Source organism: Limulus polyphemus, unplaced genomic scaffold (assembly GCF_000517525.1).
Source record: "Limulus polyphemus unplaced genomic scaffold, Limulus_polyphemus-2.1.2 Scaffold574, whole genome shotgun sequence".
NCBI classification, from domain to species: Eukaryota; Metazoa; Arthropoda; class Merostomata; order Xiphosura; family Limulidae; genus Limulus; species Limulus polyphemus.
This window is the reverse complement of record NW_013666184.1, coordinates 503,477-518,050: the sequence shown is the minus strand read 5'-3', so window position 1 is coordinate 518,050 and position 14,574 is coordinate 503,477. Positions and strand designations below refer to the sequence as shown.

The 14,574-nt window shown below is 31.1% G+C and overlaps 1 protein-coding gene across 2 annotated transcripts in view; it reads right to left on the bottom strand.

The window, feature by feature from the left end:
* Positions 1-2,148: 2,148 nt before the first annotated feature.
* Positions 2,149-14,574, bottom strand: part of LOC106459203 — a 148,389-nt gene continuing 135,963 nt past the window's right edge. For both annotated transcript variants that reach the window (XM_013918804.2, XM_013918805.2), the window contains 2 exons: positions 9,931-10,131; positions 2,149-5,834 (listed from right to left, as the gene is read on the bottom strand). In XM_013918804.2, the coding sequence (XP_013774258.1) occupies positions 4,597-5,834; positions 9,931-10,131 (1,439 nt within the window). In that variant the 3' untranslated portion in view covers positions 2,149-4,596. The remainder of the gene's footprint in view (positions 5,835-9,930; positions 10,132-14,574) is intronic.

Sequence of the window (14,574 nt, the reverse complement as noted above, 5' to 3'; positions counted from 1 at the left end):
TTAGGTAATATTTTTTCAAATTAAAATTTGTGTTAGATTGCATTCACATTAATCAAGTCTTTGAACATAAGACCAAGAACATCTGTTTAGTTCTTAGCACTAAATTAGGCAAAAGGTTACTATTAGAACTAAAGAGCTTATACAATAGCTTTCAACAAATGTTATTATATTATATACAATGATTTTCTTGAGTAGAAATAAAAACTTTATAAAACCCACATATTGGTACATGATAGACATTTAAACTGATCACCAAATATTTGTCTTACTACAAAGAATTATTTCATATAAGTTAAAAGTACTGTTCATGCACTTATTCTGTGAAGATAAACATTTTTTTGTTGGAAATTATGTATCATAAGGCATGCCAGCAGGTGATTTGGATCAACCATACAATCTGAGTTTCTAGTTCATAAAAAACTTAAGTTTTTAAGAGTACAAGTTTTTCATAGGGAAAAAAAATTATAATTTATATAACCGACCAAAGTGGTTGCTACATTGTCCTTTTTCTGTAGGAAACATGTGGAAAGTCTTATGATTTCTAGAAAATTTAAACATTAATATCATACTTGCTTTTTTGACCTATGTTTTGAACATGGTCTTAAGACGAAGGAGAATTGGACAATCTGTTGTATATGAATTTAAGCTTATACAATTTCAAAATCATGAGTGTTGAAAGTTTAGACAAATGCATAACACTTGCTTCCTGCCAGTGTGTGATCTAGATTTTTTGTTTTATTACAGACTTCATGTGGTGAACAAAACAGTTATTTTCTTATTGAAAACTGATGTTACTAGTTTAAAATATTTTACTTGTTGGGCATTCAAGATCTATCACTAACATTAAACCTATTCAATTCATACTTCTAATCCTTCAACTTACACTATACAGACATATTTTAGATAAGTTAAACAAAAAATCTAAAATTTTCAGATTACTTGATATTTTCTACTTCAAGATGTTTGTAATCTTATATCCTTATTAATAAGGAAATTTCTGTCTGTAGTAGTTTATGGTCATAAAGTGAAATGTTTCAAATTAATATTAAATACAGCTATGTACAGAATATAAGATATCAAATAGAGGTAGTTTTATTACTAAAATATAAGTGAAAAACTTTCTTATATTTCTATAATTTCACATATTATTTAACTGATAATAAACTTCTTGAATGACAACTGGCTTAATTTGAAAATTTTAATTACATGAAACAAAATTTGCTATAAATCATTAAAAAATTAAAACTAAAAAAATGGACTGAACAATTTTCCCTACATAAAAATACAGTTAAGAGAAGAAAAAAAAGTTTGTTTTTATTTACATGAAATAACAACAGTAAAAAAAAATGGAGTAATAAAGAAAGTTTATCTAATGTATGAGTCAGTCCATCAGTCAGTCACTATTTATAGTTATTTTGGGTAAATAAATAAGTTATGTTAACAACATGTTGGTAATATATCATCCAATGTTATTAACACTTATTTACCATTTATTAAAAACCAGAATCATTCACTTGTAAATTATTCTTTCAAACAGTTGTTAGTGTTTAATTAATATATATATATATATATATTGTTGTACCTCTTAAATACCTCTTTCAGATTGGTGTTTTTAATTTGTAATGATATCAATCTATTGTTATTGTTAAGTTATTAAACATAGGGCATTTGTGTGTATGTGAAAATATGTATTTTTATAAATGCTTTTTGTTTATTATAAGCTTTAATGTACAGCTTCAAAATAAAAGTTGTCTAACCTGAGATAATCTGAAAGAGGTTAAATAGTTCAGTTAGAATCCTTGGATATTTCCACTTTTAATAGCCATTGTACCTGTAACAGTCATACTAACTGTTAATATTTTCCTACACAATGCAGCAATTCTTCTATCCTTACGTAAATGTACAGAGATTTATAAATATTGCAAGTTATATTACTTTCTATTCCCATACCACTTTGATAACACTGAAAATAACATTTACGGAATAAAATTGTTAAATTATTTATGGCACAGTGTGATGACCTTAGTATTTTTTAATTATTTTTAAAAGTAGTTTTTGGGTTCATATGAAAATCATTTTGCTATTGTTTACAAAATTAACTGATGTAATTTCTCTGGTTGTTTATTTGTACACATAAAATATTACAGCTAGATTTGATAAACATTTTATCGGCATAAACTTACACTATACACAAAGTGGCCATGTGACTTGAGATATCTAAGAAAAGCCATTCACAAACACACAAAATAGGTTTTTCTTTCTGATTATATTTGAGGTTGATTTGATATATTATATGATCTCTTGTTATTCACATTACAAACACAGGCAGCTAAAGAAATGACTGAACAACTTAAGAGTTTTATCAATACTCTCCATTTTCCAATACCGATGCTTACATCCATAATGGTCATGATGCACAACACATGCATGAAATGGCAAGGGATCAAGCATCTCAAAAATATCCCATCATGCTTCAAATGAACAATATTTTCATCAATGTTGTACCACTTCCTTTAAACAATTCTAGTGATAATGAAAATTACAGAAATATTTTAACATATAATAATTCATTTAACACACATAGTTTTATTAACAGTCAACCATTGTTTCATAGTATTTAGTACTATCAGTACACAAAACACTAATGTATCCTTTAATACAGTTTTAAACTGAAAAGACAGTTTACAATGTATATGATAAGCACTTCATGGCCATTGAAAATAAAAGAAAAAGCAATTCTAATTTGGAGTATTAAATGAAAATGTGTATGGAAATCAGAAATATATATAAAATACATCAAACTGCTCTTTGTATTGACAACGTATGTAACTTGTGGTCAATATAACACATACTTCTCCTTCAATATTTTATAAGACACTAGAAATGCTCATAAAAAAACTAATACAATATTGTTTAATCATTCCTTTCATATTTTACCTGATTGATCTATATATTACATGGCTAATTTTGTAACACACAATCAAATTTCAGGTACTTTCAGTTCAGCATACTAACAGGTACTATGTAAGAACATCTAAAATTTGTTGTTAAATTTAAAAGAAATCTACTAGGTCACTTATGCTTTAGTTGATGACAAATACCAAACTGCTATCATAAGAAAACCTTACAGATTATTTCACTGATGAAATGGCTGAAGATATACATCATACAATCAAGAACTATTCACACATTTCATTTTTTTAAAACAACCATTTCATTCTTGTATATGCTGAGTACTAAATCTAATGTTAATATATTATTGGTAACATTTAATATTATGCTTTAGTGAGCACTTTCAGAGAGTATATCTTTTTTTTTACATCAAAGGTGAAATGTAAAAAAACATCTTTTGAAGACAGTCTACCTCCTGAAAGCATACATTATGAGCCTTTTTCACTATGATTATTATAATTCTAAGATAGTGTCATTTTAAGTCTAAACTTCATCTATTTCTGGCAAAACATGTCAGTATCAGCTTTTCTGTAAAATAATAATCATCTCTCACACTGAGATGGCAAAGTTTTAAAATGGTATGAGTTCCTTCTCAAACATACCAATTTATTTTTGACTAAAATATTTTATTTCAACTTGCAGTTTCATATTTTTTATCTGAAGTATACTACCTTAGAATCATTATTTATGGATACAAAACTACTCAATTTAATCCCTAAATTTTTTTTCAGATGACTGTGCATAGCACATAAGTTACACATCAAAAATATTACTCTGTTCCATTACTTGTATTACGTGAAAGTTAAAGACATTCTGTAAATCAATTCTGCTTGTTTAATTTTGTTTCACTGTTATGTGTTATTTGTATAGTAATGAAAATATTAATACAAATTGACTTTATTAAACATTAATCTAAATTGACTTTATCAAACACTTAGTGACAACAAGCTATTCAAATAAGTACTTATTTATCACAATAACTGCATGTTGAGATGTACCAGTCACGAGAAACTTAACTCTGTGCATTACAGTTTCATCAATCTCTATCAACTAAGATGTACACCTTCTGCAGCATTCTTTAAAAAAAACCTGGTTTTTGTTAAGTCTCATACTTGTAGTGTTGTACACGATAGAGAAGTAATAGGCAACATTATATGTTTGGGGTTCTCCACACAGAGCAATTTTTGAAGATGGCCAAAATGGATAACACATTTTCAAATTACAGTTTTTAACACTTAACATCCAATTTAATGATATAATGTTGGAAATTAAAAAACACATTTAAGGAATACTTTTATGGATCTCCTATACACAAACATCAAAGTTCAAAATAAAGGAAAATTCTAACAATATAAATGGATCCATGTCATCAATGTCTGAAAAACAGCATCATTTTATATTGTGAAAATATCCACACAATTCATAACATCTGCAAAAAGGACCGAAAAAGTTGAATTTTTTTAGTGTTAAACAACAAAAAACACATCTTTATGTGCTTCAGGAAAGAATTTGAACAAAACAAGTTTCTGTTTCAGGAATTTATATAAGTTGGCCTACATGTACATCTTTTATCCTTCTTAAGTAATGATACCTGTTCTTTTTCAAGTTCAGATACTTCAATTACTTCCATTGGCAGACAAGTATTCACTTGTACTTTAGTTCCCCTTTTGAATATGAAAAACTGCTAGTGCTTTTTGGCTCTGAACAATAACCTTCTTGCAATTTGCTCAATGAGGGTAAACATGGACTCACTGGTTGTTTGGTTAAGTAAGGAGAACATGGATTTCCAGACATTTTAGAGAATGGTGATGAGAAAGAATTCACTGGTGCTTTGATCACTTGTGGTGAGCAAGATCTTACTGGATTTTTAGTCATCTCTGAAGAGAATAGGTTTTCTGGTACTTTGGCAACTGCAGGTGAGAGGGAACTCATTGATGTTTTGGTCACTGAAGGTGAGTATGTATTTTCTGGTGCTTTGGTCACTGGTGGTGAGAGAAGACACATTGATGCTTTGGTCGCTTGAGTTGAGATTGGGCTTTCTTGTGCTTTGGTCATCAATGATGATGAGAATGAACCAAATAGTGCTTTGGTCACTTGAGGTAAGTACATATTTTCTGATGTTTTGGTCTGAATTTGTTCAAATGCTTTGTTTACTTGAAGTGAGCACAGACTTCCTGGACTTTTGGTTATCTGAGGTGAATATAGATTTTCTGGTGCTTTGGCCAACTGTGGTGAGAACAAATTTTCTGATATTCTGCTCACTTTAGATGAGCCTGAACTTTCTAATCCTTTAGTATCTGCTGATGAGAAACAGCTATCTGATGATTTGGTCACTTGAGATAAGTTATGGCTTCCTTGTCCTTTAATCACTAGTAAAGAAAAATTACTATCTGATGCTTTGTTTACTTGTGGTGAGCAGAGACTTTCTGATGCTTTGGTTACTGGTGGTGAGAAAGAGCTCTCTGATGCTTTGGACACTTGGGGGGAACAAGGGCTTTCTAGTTCTTCAGTCATTGATGATGTAAAAGAGCTTTCTGATAGTTTGGTCACCTGAGGTGAGCAAGGACTTCCTAATGCTCTAGTCATTGATGGTGATGAGAAAGAGCTCTCTGAAGATGAGTGAGGACTTACTGGTGTTTTGGTCACCTGTGGTGAGGTAGGACTAACTTCAATATTCAAAGAGTCAGATTCTTTAGAATTTTCAAGTGCTGAAACAACAGTCTCTGGTTCTTTGGGCTTCATTGGTACTTCATCTTTTTGTTGAGAATTAAGGCTAACTGGTTCTTTAATTGTTTGTGGTGGTGAATCAAGACTTGTACTTTCATCCATACAAGCACAAGACAAATTTCGATTACCTGAGTTATTCTTGGAAGGAACTTCAGCTTAAGAAGAAACAAAAAAACATTAACAGTTGTGATATATTTTGAATTAAATGGAATAAAAGCTTAAAAATGAAACTTCATTAGAACTGAGTACATGTTCAGTAATAAAATAAAAGAGGTAATAATAATAATAAAAGTTAAATAAAAACTGAACTGCTACTACTAAAAGTTATCTCTATTTCTGCAGTATCTTTAACTTAAAGTGTTTTGTTTTTATTAAGTATTATTTCAGAATCAAGAATGTAACATATACAATCAATAAGTTTCATTTTCATTTTTATGTATTTCTTTTATTGTTAAGAGGAAATTAATCTTACATATCACATTATAATTGGACTTATCTCACTCAGAAATCATATTCAATTTGCTGGCTTTGTACACCTTCACATGCCTACTGTTGACTCTAATTTTTCATAAGGTTCTATGTGCATATCATCAATGCATTGATCAATCTGACATCATACCTGTTAATCATGACTGCTAATAATCAACATCATATAGTTTTCACTACTATAATAAATTGGTTCTAAGCTTGACACCATGAAAATACATCCATTTCAATTACATCCTTGTTACTGTGTCAGGTTTTATAAGGCTGGATTTTTTACAGTAGGTGTCTGTGACTTGTGGATAAATTTTTACAATAAACAAACAGCAACATAGTCCACTTTTTTTAAAATAATATATCAAAAACAAATCAAACTCGTATACAAATGTTCATTACACTGTTGGTTACCACAGTTGTATCCAGAGCTTTCAATAATTGTCTATTTTTTGTCAAAGTCCACACAGGCTGGTTCAGTTACTTTAGAACACAATTGACAAAACAAATTATTCTTCCTTAATGTGTTATTACAATACAGTCTGTGATAATTTCACTTTAAAAATTGCCACCATACATTCTTTATCTCTAAACTCACAATCATGCAGTCTAGAACTAGAACTAAATAAAGATTTTCAATGTGTATTTATACCCCAATAGATGTCTAGAACATTCAATGCAATACTAGATATTCTGATGCAATAATACTCAATTAAACTGACGAGAAACTCAAAATGTTCTAACAACATGACACAATAATATCACTATTGTAAACAATCACTTATTAATAACAATTGAACTACACAATGTAAGATTCGTAAAAAGTTACATGAACAAACTTATCATAAAATATTGCTTCTAAAAATAACAAAGCATTACATCCGCACTATATAAACTATCCATATCACAATACTCGTATTAAACTTAAACAGTCATGTATATCTAACATACTGTAATGTATAAATCATTTCAGTGCATTTTTTTTGTTTGTGGGGAGGGCTGTTCAATGAACTGTTCAACTGATTATCGTTTTTTGTTTTCATTTTGATTTCCCCAAGGTTCAAGCCTCAGTTCTAGTATTTACTATCTTCATTCTCCAATAATCTTTTGAAAAAGGTTGTTCTATAATATATATTTTGTTTTAGTATCTATACATTTTACAGGTGCTGAACACTTATATTGTCTTGGACGTGTCAGTTCCAGTCCCCTTTAATACTTTAATTTTTTTCAAAGGCTTCAAGCTCTGGTACATGTGTAATGGTCTAAGCACACAGACAGGTTCAATTACTTTAGAACACCCTTTCACAAGACAAATTCTTCTCCTTATCTCTGTTAAATTGTGAAACTCACTTTAAAATATCACCTGTTATGGCTAAACTAATAATCACACAGTCTAACTTCACTTTCACTGACTTAACTTCATTTAACTTCCTTTGTTGCTTAACACAGTTGTATCCAGAGCTTCAAACAACTGTGTTTTTTTTCATCAAAAGTCCACACAGGCTGGTTCAGTTACTTTAAAACCCAATTGACAAGACAACTTATTTTTCCTTTCTCTGTTGTTACAATACAGCTGTGAAACACACTATAGAAATCACTCACGCTGGCTAACTTCACATTTTCTTTCACTAACTAACTTTTTTCTATCTTCCTTAACTTGTTGTATCTGCATGTACTTATAACACACGACAGAAAATCTAGAACTATCTAACCTTCTAGTAGCAACAATATTACACATAAATAGAAAACTTGGAAGCTTCCAGTAAGATGACGTCTACAATATTACTAAAGCCTAGTACAACAGTAAAACTGCATAAACAATGTACGACTCATACAAAGTTATCTAATAAACTTGTCATAACTATTACATTTAAAATAATTAACTTTTAACACTCTTGCTGTGAAAACTAAATAATCATTAAATATTAAATCACTAAATAAATTAAATAACTATTAAGCTAAACAGTCTTGTATATCCAACACTATCACTTCTTGTTAGGTCAAGATGTGTTTTGATCGTGCTCTCAACACACATTTTTCTTTTTAATTTTCTCATATGAAGTGGAAAGATCATTTATATCTTTTACTAATAACTAGACTCCATCTCTGTATGGTGGGCTCTGAGGGTTGATGTTGCATCTAGCTTCTGTGACTGTTCGGATGATGTGGCTTCATATGACTTATAGGGGCAATACACTTCTGTACGTTGGTATCCAGAAGTTTGCAATGCTCTCCAATGCTGTATGGTCCTGTCCAAGGAGATGATATTGCTTTGAAGTTGATCGGTCGCATTGCAGTTCACCCCTTCATTTGGGATGCCTCATTCTACCATAACATGGATGTCGGTTCTCTGTGACTGGTTTTGGATTTCGAGCAGGACCAATCAACATAAGTCCTCTCTCAATTTGTCTCATGATCACAAAAAGGGGGATAAATGTTGAAGGAGGCAATGGTTCTCCCTCTGGCACTCCACCTCAAGAAGTTTTCATGACTTGAGGTTGTTGCATTGCAGTGGGGGTGCTTATGAGATTGAATTTGAGTATGATGCGACCTCCCACAGGGGCACATCTCTTACTGCTGTCATTCAGATGTTGGGTTCCTGAATGTTTACTTATTTGTGGATTGTGCACGCATGCCCACTTCTCAGATCAGTTGGCAAAGCATGATGATTTGCATGTGAGACACAGTTGAACCACAATACTCATGAGGTACATGGGAGTGCAAGGCTTTGGGCATGCAAAAAATTGTTTTAATATAGAGGGCAGCACTGAACGAAAATAGCTATATATGTGAGAGGAGATATGTACCTATTGGAAATATATTTTCAGTATAGGAAAATTATAACCTCCAGATATATTGATTGAATTCTTTTCTCCCTATTATCTGGGTGCAGATAACCCTGTTGCTTTGCACCAAAGAACTCCAACCAACCAACCCTATTATCTGAAATCCTTATGTTGATACCTTTGAACATACACAATGTTTTGATTGTTATTCTTGAAGAAAGTTCCTGTAACTTCAGTGATTCTCATAATTTATCAATTTTAAGCTACATTTAAGCTATATTGCTTAAAACAGTCAGGGCTGTAACTTCAACTTATCTCTACACACTGCGTCAGAATGCTGTCTCCCACTATTTTTCAAATGGCTAATATTCCCATAAGACATCCATACTAGATATCTGTAATTTGAATTTCCTAGTGGGCTGACCTGGAATACTGTAATCGCAGTATGGGTGTGAACTGTTACTGGATTGGATTTGTCTGTAAGAATTGAAGACTGTGAAATAAAGATTAATGCCCCTTTCACTTTCTCTGCTAGGCAGCTCAAGTGAACAAAAAAGTCTCTTCTGTTTTGATGTAGTCTGTGGTAATAGAGACCAAAGTTTCATGCAGGTTTTATATAAATCTTACTAGAACCCTATATTATCACATCTTTCACAATTATTTTGGGATTAGATTATACATCACAATCAATTTTTGACCTGTAGGAGATCTCCTGTTCTTTTGCATTAATATCCTTGTTCCGACCCCTGCTTCACTCCTTATGAGCATGTTAGTCAACTGTGATGTGAAGTAAGACAATAATAAGAGCCCTTCTTTTGAAAATGCCTTACAGCTACAACAGCTACCCTTTATAACAACAAGTTTCACAAAACATGCAGTAAACTATTTTGTATGACTTAAAAAACAGCTTTAAATGTGTCAATCCATTTTAATTGTTTTTAAATTATATTATACCTTTAAAAAATAATAAAAATAAATGTTCACTTACTAAATATTTCACAGTCATCAGTTTCAGAAAAGTCTGTGGTCAGTGGAGAAGTGACAAATATATACCCATTTTCACATTTACATAATTCTGGACTATCTCCACTACTTAACCGAAGACTAGGACTGGTACTGCCATCTGAATGACTGCTTTTATTATGTCTACGCCAAGGACGCTGAAATCGACTTTTACCACTAACTGTATCTAAAGGAATAAAATAATAAACAACTAAGTCCTTTGAAATCTACAGTGTGGTAGGTTTTTAACTTTAAAATATCATCAAGATGACCATCAAGCCATTTTTTAATGAAGACCAACACAAAAAAACAATTGTTTCAACTTGTGTATCAAATCAATTGGTCTAACAGTTTAAATAGAAGTAAAAGGGGTTGAAAACAATGAAGTCAGTAAAAACAGACTGTGGTATTATTAAACTCTGAATCACTGAGCTTTAATTTTACTAAAGGAAAAAACAGGAACTGAACACTTGAAGATCTTACTAATTTCAGAATATCTGTGTTGACAATTTTTATAGACATTTAGTTTTGTTACCAATGGATTATCCAGTGTTCATCATGTTATAACATTATCAGGCAGGCAGTAGCACTGCCTATGTAGGAATGGCTCGGATTGTTAATCAAAATGGTATCTTAAATATCTCCTCAATAGGCCATCAGAACTTTACAAAACTATACAGTGTTTCCTTTTATAACAATATCTGTGTAATGACTGAGCCACAAATTCTGGGAATGTCTGTAAATATCATACCAAAAAGTTTGAATTTCTTGTTCTTCTTTCTTCTGCTTCTTTTCTATTACATGATTACTCAAAAACCAAAACAATGGTGTTAACCAATTTCATTGAGGTGACAGTTTCAAAGGGAGTATCCACTTTAATAAGTATTATTAATAACCAGTAGTGAATAATAAATTAAATCATAATTCTCATGTAAATGATGTTATCATTACCCCTTGAAATTAGTTTTCTTACAGAAATTTGGCATTCCTTTAAGAAGCTTAAAAACAAGAATTATCAGCCAATAATATATAAACAATAAAAATTACAGTTGTAACATCATTGTACTTAGAACTTGGTTATAAATATAACCTTGCTAAGTCTATTGAAACACTACATTAAAAAGAAAAACAAGTTAACAAGTGAAGAAAAAAATATTCAAAATAAGGAAGTAAATTTAGGGATGGCTAATAGCAATCCTTCAAAAACAATTCAAACAAGAATTAACATACAGCAATACTACTACATTCTACTACACTGTGTGCCTGTGCTGAGTCGTTTCTTACAGACATAATGCCTCTTTCCATAGCAAATCTGATGGTAATGTATTTCCTGCGTAGTTTTGTATTTCTATCATATTTTATAAATTTCAAATCAAGAATAATAGGAAATACTAGAAAAATTTACTCGTCCTTCTTAAAATTCTACTAGCTCTTCTCCAGTCCCAAAAATACACACCCAATTCAAATATGGCTTTTAGGAGTTTGCTTTTATTAAACAGTCCAATCAGTATTATAGTGGTGATAATTTAAAAATAATAACATGGTAAAGAATGAATATAACTGTAACTCAAATAGACACAAAAATTATTATTTGTAGAACACCTAAAAATAACGTTTAGACCGAATGTCTTCTTCAGAAAATAACAAACACCAGTAATTAGTGATTAATAATTTTGGACCCGTGAAAACAAATAAAGAACACATAATTCACTCTAAACATACTTACTTACCAAAACCGAGCACCTCTAATTTTTGTGCATGACACATGACAAAATAGAAATAACCATTTTGTTTCTTCAATCGGGTTGAGCTCGAAGACTCATTCTTGAGGTTTTGTCTCTCGGTGTCTTAACAGCTGTTAATTCCTTACAGTTTTGGCTAAAATAGTCAGATTTCCTACATCTATAACAGTTAACTCTTTATGGTATCCTTTAAAATGGACACTTATTCCCTACAAGCTTTTGTCTCCAATTCTTGGCAATATGTTCTTTCAAGTTACACTCGAATAACTTACTGTCTTGTTGTTTATTTCCTCCGTTCTGTGTAACTAGTCCTTCTTCTAAGCTATCATCATTAGGACTTGATGTTTCAACACAACTTGATCTAAACTAATGTATCTTCGAGATAGTGTTTTTAACTGTTTATCTCGTAAACCATTCCAAATTTTGTGCAAGTTCAGCTAAGGTCTCTTCTTTCCTCCATACCCTGTTCTGGAACTTTGCTCTGGGTACTTCTTTCTAATGTGACACTCTGAACCTGTTGGATAAGGCAACTACCAATGCTTAATAGTTTTTTACAGCTGTCAGATGGGAAGTTAGTTATGTTGTCAAAGCTTGTCTTTTTAAATGGGCAACAAGATAGATAGCTTGTTGTTCACAATTCTACCCGTTCGCTCTGAAATCATTCCGAGCTGCAAATGATATGTTTCCTATGATACCTTCTTATCAGAGTGCATTTGTTTCTCAATTAGAACTTAATATGATAGTGTCACAGCTGGAGTCGTCCAGAAAGGTTCTTCAGTAAGATGTGGTATAACAGTAGTAGTAGTAGTATTAGATGTAGACCACATAAGTTTTTCTATTCCATATCTTGCAGAAGATGGTGTTCTCTGTTAGAACTCTTGAGCCGATTAAGAAAGAGTTGTGACTGGCTTAATCTTTGCATTTAAAAATTTGTTTTCCAGATGTTTCATTTTTTCATCGATGCGCTTTCCTACTTCATCAATGGCCTTTTGTACTTCTTAGAACTTGTTGTTGTAATTTTTGTATACGTCTCATATAGCTTCATCAATCTTGTCTTCAATCAGATTTATTTTTATATTCAATTCTTTTTACATATTAAGTCTCTTTCTTCTAATTTTCTTCTAATTTTCTTTCTCTTTCTTCCTGATCTTCTTTTCATTTTTCCATAAATTTTTTCTTGGTCTTTCTTTAATTTTTTGTCTCATTCCTCCTGACCTTGTATTAATAATGTCATTATTTCAACTAAAGCTTAAATCTCACTAATTAGCCTCATGGTCGCCATCTTCAGTAGTTGAATTCCGATTTCAAGTACATTCAAAGTTCTATTTTATATTCAACAAAATAACACTGAAATTTTAACATCAATGTCATAACATTGTTCTTTCATTGGTGGATTCGTTTAAAATATCTGGTAAAAATAATTCAACGTTTAATCACGTGAAATGAAGAAATTACTTTATTTCCTCCTTTAACATTTCTACAAGCTTGAACAATTATACACTGTCGTAAGCTGTTATAGGCCATATAAATAGTTACATAAATAACGTTCATAGCTCTCTAAAAATACTAGGATTAAGGTAAAATCAACTTTTACGAAGTAACTTAATAAACACAATAGCAAACGCAGATCCAAATACTTTACTAAAACACAACAACTGATTCAACTTTCTATCTTAAAATAACTCAACACACTTCACAGCTACCTCGTATTTATAATCTAGCTTCAAATGTACGAGAAAACTTGACATCAACTTAGAACTTACTAGGCATAATAGATGTTATAATTAAAACCAGTAACTTCCTGTAGCTAATAAACAACTTACAAGAATAAAAAAATATAGCTTATAACAATACCAATACTATGTTTTATAGTGGAAGTTTCTCTTCTTTCGTCTAAAAACTGAATTTTTTTTTACAGTGTTACATAGTTAATCTTTTAAAAGTTGACGAATATTGCACCATCATCGTAGCCTCTGGTGGCTCAGCAGGAAGTCTTTGTACTTATAACACTAATACTCTGGGGTTTTGATTCCCGCGGTATGCAGAGCACAGATAACCCATTGTGTAGCTGTGTGATTGAGAACAAACAAACCATCATCGTAAAAATAAAACATTAGAGCAGCTAGCATGTCTGTATATATCATAGGAAAAAGACTGAATTTCTTGTTCTTCTTTCTTCGTCTCTTTTATTACAGGATAACTCAAAAGCCAAAATAATGGTGTAACAACCAGTTTCACTGAGATGACCTAATTTCAAATGGAGTACTCACTTTTATAAATATTATTAATAACTAGTAGTAATTTTAAAAAATCATAATTCTAGTGTAAACGATGTTATCATTACCCCTTGAAATTGGCTTTTTTTACAGAAATTTGCATTCCTTATAAAAGCTTAAGTACAGGGTGAAACAAGAATTACCAGCCAATAATAGATAAACAATAAATATTACAGTTGGAACCTCACTGTATTTAGAACTTGGCTATAAATACAACCTTCCTATGTCTGTGGAAATACTGCATTGAAAAAACAAGCAAACAAGTAAAGAAAAATCTTTTCAAAAAAGAAAGTAAATGTAGGGATGGCTAATATCAATCCTTCAAAAACAATGCAAACAAGATAGTAGGGATGGCATTTGCATCATCGCTATATAATAGCACAAGCAAGAATTAACATACAGCAGTATATATAACTATTCAATCACAATTGAATTTAATTTATCCTATTTTTGTCTGTTAACATTCTACTACACTGTATGCCTGTGGTATTATGTAGAGATGATGCACATACCAGTCCTACTATCTTGTTTGCATTGTTTTTGAAGGATTGATATTAGCCATCCCTACATTTACTTCCTTTTTTGAAAAGTTTTTTCTTTACTTGTTTGCTT